The sequence below is a fragment of the Electrona antarctica genome (assembly GCF_951216825.1).
Source record: "Electrona antarctica genome assembly, chromosome: 8".
NCBI lineage: Eukaryota > Metazoa > Chordata > Actinopteri > Myctophiformes > Myctophidae > Electrona > Electrona antarctica.
In genome coordinates this window covers 2,600,001-2,607,560 of record NC_136789.1, presented here as the reverse complement: position 1 = coordinate 2,607,560, position 7,560 = coordinate 2,600,001, and the positions used below count along the sequence as shown (strand labels likewise).

The window sequence follows — 7,560 nt, the reverse complement described above, 5'->3', positions numbered from 1 at the left end:
TTGGTTTTCACTGTTGCACAGCCTAACATACACACACATATTAACTGTGGATATGATGATGTCGGGTGTGACAGTACAGTACAGTACAGTACAGTACAGTACAGTACAGTACAGTACAGTACAGTACAGTACAGTACAGTACAGTACAGTACAGTACAGTACAGTACAGTACAGTACAGTACAGTAGACTAGATGGACCCCCTGGGGACCCCCACGCGATAACTGGACCGTTTCGGATGCGGGGCGGTTCACCGGAACCGTGCTGGCACCCTGGGCGCGTTCCTGTGGGCCTGGAACTTCCGGGGACCCCCCGGGGACCCCCCGGGGACCCCCACACGAAGTTGCACCACTCATTTCACACGGTGTGATTTTTTTCTTTTTACATTCCCTGCATTTCCATAACGACAGCGACAATATTCTGTTCATTCACATCTCTACTACATTTAGCAGTAGCTATCCATGCATGGTACTGATCTTGCTTAGCATACTACTGTAGTCTGTAGCTCCAGTCAAGCTGAAATCAACTCTTGGCAAGTGCCGACATTTAGAACCATGAATAACCGACTTAAGGCACGGTCACACAGCACTTTTATTCTACCTATGAGGGCGGATTCTGCCAATGCATTTCAATGGGAATGGAGCGTTTGCTTAAAATCCGCAAATGGCAGAAAACTGCTGCCATTACAAGTTCATAAAAACCCACCAGTGTTATATCAGGACATGTCGATGCAAATAGTTATTGTCCCTCAAGGGAAATTTGGGCAGCGGAGAATGTGAAGACACAAATCAATCAATAAATGAAGATAAATAATGAAATGTCTATAACAGGGAATAGCTTTACAATGAAATGCCACAGATATATTGTCACATTCTATAATAGAAAGGAGAGGTTGCACAGCCCGTAGTCCCGATGCCAAAAATACTGTTTATTGTTACCAACGTTTTGACAAACATGTTGCCTTCTTCAGGCTACATTTTATGACCATAGCATGCTACATCACAGTCACACAGTGAGTGTTATAAGAGTGTAGTGTAGTCCCCGCCAAATGTCATATGCCTCACCCTTAAATGGAGACTTCATGGAAACACGCACGCACGCACGCACGCACGCACGCACGCACGCACGCACGCACGCATGCACGTGCACGTGCACGTACACAGACACACACACACACATTTCTCTGGAGCCATGTTACAGGTCAGCAAAGAGATTACTGCTTTCCTCTGCTGCATACAAATGAGAATGTGTGTGGGGGGCATTGTCAATTCTCTTCCAGGAAGGTGGTCTATTTTTCAATTCGGCGTGAAATCTTCATGGGGAATGTGAATGAAATAATAATATGTCACTGTTGGATGGAATCCTTGAATGTCCAAAACCGTTACTTTTCAGGAAATGGAATACAAAGGATGTACTTATTATTTAGTCACAAGCTCTTGTTAATGCTTAATGTTGGTTAAATATTTATTTTCAAAGGAAATATTCGCACATACACTCAGATGCAGGTTTGGACAGTATATCAAATGACCACTAATGAAGAAAAAGCGACCGAAACATCAGCGGTTGAGTGTTGAATACATTAAATGCTGCTGAGCAAGATTGTGCTGGGTTTTTCCTCATTAATGGTAAAATATTTATAAAACCTACACTCAAACATAACCACATTCAAACTGGCGTCCCTGTTTTGGGCAAATCATAATAGGCAAAATGTGTCCAAAAAACTTTTCAACATTGTTTCATAGTGAGCATATAGCAGATCTTCAAGCTCACAACCTGTCACACCGTGACACGTTGTGAACTTGCAGATCGGCTACTTTCTGCTACTTGAGTGCATGACACTCAACAAAGTATAAAATAGGGCACACATTTTCTGAAACATTCATGAAATACGGAGTCACAAGGTTTCTGCCAGACCTAGACGAATAGAGTCCCAGATATATGTGTTGTTCTACTCCCCTGGCTGTCTGTGTCATGTTGGATGCAGGATGCCAATCTTATTGTTGTAGAATTGATCTGTGCTTTACAGAGACCTGTCAAAGGTCTTACTGGTAAGCTGTACCTTGCGTTTACTGGCCTGCAAGCAAAGCACCACATTTATAATGGCCAGTGAAAAGGATTCAAATGCATTATTAAGTGAGTCTCTCAACAAAGCATAATGCATGTCAAAATGGAATACTGTACTTATATGTATACGGCGAATATATCCAAAGTGAAATATACAGCTTTGATAAAATATGAATCCAATCTATTAGTATGAATAAAATGTTTTATTTTAGTTGGTGCCAGTATTTTTCTCATACCTGATCTCATTTTGAGGTCAAATCCAAGAGTCAGACTTAATTAAATGATAACACCAGAGCGAGAGAAAAGGGCGTAACAGACTAATATGAGGCACTGGATTTTCTGCCTTGAAGGGAAGAAATATTAGAGGAAATAAATGCTTTAGTAACATGTAAAAAAAGAGCACACAACCCACTGATAAGAGCTATGACACATCCATAATTGCCAACCCTCTCCCTCCTGTTTCCTCCATTTATCTCAACGAGGTTCTTACATATAGGTGTTCACCCTAAATAGAACAGGGTAGTTTCATCACATCCTTTGTGTTGAGGAGTTTATTATAAACCATTCGACAGAGCTGCTGGAATGCATATGTCATGAGAATAATTATTGGTGTAATAGCCTAGTTACCAGGTAGGAAGTCTGATCTTGTAAGACGTTCATGTCTAAATGCAGATGTATTGGGAATAAAGTAAACACATAAAGTGCCCATGCAGACAGGCAACGAATGACACCGATTCAAACTCCACACACTTGATGCTCTCAATATTTCATTCATTGATGTTTAAAAGTATATGGATCTTCATTTAATTCTAACATATTTGACATGTATTCCTTTCCTTTAAGGTATATGGATCCCAGGTGGTCCAGGTGTTTCTCTCATCCTATATTATTTTGTTTTATTTTCTCCTCCCATCTCAGGAAAGAAAAACACCATGGAGAACAGACTGCCAGTACTACCTGAAAAACAATTGTTTTACAAAATGTTCTATTTCTTCCTTTTGTCTATTCTAGAAGTGTCTGTGACGGTTTGGGACATGAAGTGGATTGGGGCATCAGAAGAGGATTTGAGGACTCCCGCCACTCCTATCACTGCCATGTTGATAGGCAAGCATCCATCTTTAAGCTCCTGCCATGTCACTTCCTTCTTGCTGGTTCTCCTCCTCCTCCCGGGCATTTCATATGCATCCCAAGACAGCTCCAGCCATGCAGCCGGAATTGATGCACCAGGCAACTGTTCTGGCGAGGACAGCTGCTCTGAAGGAGTTGTCCTGCCCACCTGGAATCCACAGAATCCCTCGGTGGGCGATAAGGTTGCACGTGCCATTGTTTACTTTGCGGCTCTCATCTACATGTTCCTGGGCATGTCCATCATCGCGGACCGCTTCATGTCCTCCATCGAGGTCATCACCTCCCAGGAGAAGGAGATCACAATCAAGAAACCCAACGGTGAGACGACCACGGCCACCGTGCGTGTCTGGAATGAGACGGTGTCCAACCTCACCCTGATGGCCCTGGGCTCCTCCGCTCCAGAGATCCTGCTCTCCGTCATCGAAGTGGTTGGCCATAAGTTCGAAGCGGGCTCCCTCGGGCCCAGCACCATCGTGGGCAGCGCTGCTTTTAACATGTTTGTCATCATTGCCATCTGCGTGTACGTGGTGCCGGATAATGAAACTCGCAAGATAAAGCATCTGCGGGTGTTCTTTGTTACTGCTGCCTGGAGCGTGTTTGCCTACATCTGGCTGTATCTCATCCTGGCTGTGATTTCCCCAGGAGAAGTAGAGGTGTGGGAAGCGGTCCTCACCTTCCTCTTCTTTCCCATCTGCGTGGTGCAGGCCTGGATTGCAGACCGACGTCTGCTCGTCTACAAGTACATGCATAAGCATTACCGCGTCAAAAAGAATCACGGCATCATCATTGAAACGGAGGCCATGTTCACCAAAATGGACTTGGAGATGGACGGTCAGGGCATCAACTCCAACGCTCACCCCAAAGACGTTCTGGATGGCATGCTGGAGGGGGTAGAGGAAGGTGGGGGCGGGGACAGCCCAGGACAGGACCAGGAGGAAGAGGCTCGTCGGGATATGGCCCGGACGCTGAAAGAGTTGAAACAGAGGCACCCTGAGAAGGACATGGAGCAGCTGATCGAGATGGCCAACTACCAGGTGCTGGTCCAGCAGCAGAAGAGCCGGGCGTTTTATCGCATCCAGGCGACACGCATGATGATTGGAGCCGGAAACATTCTGAAAAAGCACGCTGCCGACCAAGCAAGAAAAGTGGTGAGCTGTCATGAGGCAAGTGGCCAAGAAGAAGATCCCCATACTATCTACCTGCAGTTTGAGCCTTCTCACTACCAGTGCTTTGAGAACTGTGGTTCTATGAAGCTGTCTGTCACGCGTCATGGGGGAGAGAGTGGCTGCACTGTGAAGGTAAGAGACTGTGATTTTAGGCAAACTTTACCATTTACCGTGGTTGACATTATGCGTATCGCCCCCTTGGTGTCAAATCACTCCTACGATTAAGTACACTCACTTTACCACCTGAAATGGATTATAGTAGTGTAATGGATGAGGGGGTGTGTGCTCAAAATCATTGGAGTGAGAGTTGAGGGTTTGCGCAAGGTTCAACAAAATCCATCTTCAGTTGAATTTCTAAACTGGTTTAGAATTGCAATTAAATTATAAAGAACAAGCATGGTTGTGCAAATAAGAAGCTTTCCATTTCACATGGTGTAGTGACAACTGGACCCAGTATAATACAATTAAGACCTGTCGCTGGACTACTGACATTAAATAGACAGGAGTCACAGCTCACAGGACTCACATTGGTGCAATTTATAAGATATTGCATATCGTGCATGACACACAAGTCTTAAGTAGACAACAGACACTATGTACTGTACAGTATGCTGTATTCCTTTCAGTAAGAGGATGAGAGAAGCAGGAGCACTTCTAGGCCAGATGCTTACATGTTTTTCTGTGCTATGTGATGAGTTTTGTAACCTATTCAAGCACCAAACCAAGTCCCTGTGTGCCCACAGGTGGACTACCGCACTGAAGACGGGACTGCCAACGCTGGCTCTGACTACGAGTTCGCTGAAGGCACACTTGTCTTCAAGCCCGGAGAGACGGTGAAAGAGTTCACCGTCGGAGTCATTGATGATGACATATTCGAAGAGGACGAGCACTTCTATGTGCACCTCAGCAACCCCCGTATCGCGCACCGCGCAGAGGTTTCCATCTTAGAACCCAACTCCATCACCTCAAGCAACAGCATGGTGGGTATCTTGCCCCACATTCCGCCAAAGGCAGCCCTGGGAAACGCTCACTCTGCAACAGTGACCATCTACGATGACGACCATGCCGGTATTTTCACGTTCGAGAGTGAGGCCTCACGAATCAGTGAGAGCATCGGCTGTATGCAGGTGAAAGTTCACCGTACATCCGGTGCCAGGGGAAAGGTGGCCATTCCGTACCACACCATAGAGGGCACTGCCAAATCCGGGGAAGACTACGAGGAAGTCTCGGGGAAACTGGAGTTTCAGAACGACGAGACCATGTGAGTCACTCACCATCATGTTGCATTCTCACAAATTCAGGAATTTGAAATGATGTTGTCACTGTCAATTTTTTTTTTTTTATTATGAATTACTCTGTAATAAACGGGTTTGTGGCAGGGAGCCTGCCTAAAGTATGGCAGTGGCCTAGAGATGAGAGATGCAGCTTTACAACTAACTTTCAGGTTTAAGAGTTTTAAGAGTTTTAAATCTCAGAGCTGGCTGGGGAAATCTGGGCAGAGAAAGTGAATGAGAAAATGATCTCCTCTTCGCCAATAACGCCTGAGCCCTTGAGCACTAAAATCCTATATTGCTCCGGTAAACTGTTCTGTGGCTAAGAGTAGAAAACTGTGGTAGTGCTCCCTGAAGAGAACATAATATATGTAACTGAAACAGGGAGTTGTTTGCTAGCCTCCCAGGCCTGGGATGAAATCCCAGCACACAATTCTTTCTTGGCACTTCCCAGTGCTGTTGCCCTCTCCGCATCTCTGCTTCAATAAAGGCAGAACAGACCCATATTTAGAGAGTAGACTTTACACCACTGTGCTTGCAATATCTACTAATGCCCATCGGCAGTTGATGGGGTAAGTAGATTTAACTGTTATTGAGGAAGAGAGATTGTGTTCTGCATGTGATTTGGGTGTTGAGTGAATTTCCCTTTTTGTTGTACTGTAAGAGTTATTGTCTAAGACACCAGTTATTTTATTGAAACATGGTAGAATGGCTGTTTTGAGTGGATGCTTTTCACTGTGGGTAAAGCATGGAAAGTGAAGCAGGATAGGTTACACTGTGTAGGCTGTGGCGCAGTTGTAGCTCAGGAGGTAGAGCAGGACGTCCAGTGATCCGTGGGTCAAGACACTGAACCCCACATTGCCTCCAATGTGTCAGTCAGGAGCCTCGCATGGTAGCTTGCCACCATTGGTGTCTGAATGTGGGAAGTGAGGATGCTGGCGTGGCGTGGCATGGTGTGGCGTGGCGTTGACTGTTTGCTGCTTCACCTCCCAATGTATGAATGAATGGACCATTGTAAGCGCTTTGAGTAAACACTGCATAGAAAAGTGCTATAAAAATGCAATACATTATTATTGTTATTGTATTTCTGAATGCTTCAAGAACAACTTGCCAACAAAATGGCAGTGGCACACATTTGTTCTACTTGGTCTGTGTCTCATAGGAGGGCTTTGGGAGGGGACACTTCAGAAACCTGCCTACCAGTGACATTATCGTTTGTTTGGTTTTTTTAAACAAGATTTAAATGTATTTTATATATATATATTTTTTTTTAAAGAATAATGACTTCCATTATAGCATACAAACTTTCATGAATATAACATCTGCAGTTTCTAGCTTGGAATGGATCCCCATTGATGATGTCACTGCATGGTAGGCAGGTTTCTGCACTGTCCAAAGCCCTTCTTTGAGTTAACAAAAATGGTACCATATTATGGTAGAGAATTAGTGAGAACCAATTATATGAAGATGAAAATAGGTGAAGTCGTCAACGATTCTGTGATATATAATTTGGGTAAAACAATTGTTTTGGTTATAAAGGTTAAAGCTCTATATTCTGATAATCATTGCTATAGAGTGTTTGTTCAGGGTTCTCCCCATCCAACTCCTTTATTTTCTGTTCAGCATCCCAATTTCCTCCAATCAGCAGAGAGAACCCATTATCAGCCTGAATGTTAGTGTTCCAGCTCCAATTCTGTCTGAATGTATTATCTAACATAGCAAGGGCCAGAGAGAAACATCTAGAAAATGAGTGGGTGATAAACTATCAAAGCAGGTTTATATTTGTTTATAATTATCAGCTTATCTGACAGCAATTCATGCATGCAAAAGCAGAGAGGAGGACACTTTTCCATGACTGCTTAACTGAAAGCGATGTTTAGCTGACATTGACTCTATAATTCATGTAAGTTCCGTAACATTTTAATGACTATGG

The 7,560-nt window shown here is 44.2% G+C and overlaps 1 protein-coding gene across 1 annotated transcript in view; it reads left to right on the top strand.

Moving 5' to 3' along the window:
- The first annotated feature begins 3,396 nt into the window (after window positions 1-3,396).
- The window catches only part of slc8a4a (solute carrier family 8 member 4a), a 26,364-nt gene continuing 22,200 nt past the window's right edge, over window positions 3,397-7,560 (top strand). The window contains exons 1-2 of the mRNA XM_079507223.1: window positions 3,397-4,488; window positions 5,100-5,617. Coding sequence (XP_079363349.1) covers window positions 3,412-4,488; window positions 5,100-5,617 — 1,595 coding nt within the window. The 5' untranslated portion in view covers window positions 3,397-3,411. The remainder of the gene's footprint in view (window positions 4,489-5,099; window positions 5,618-7,560) is intronic.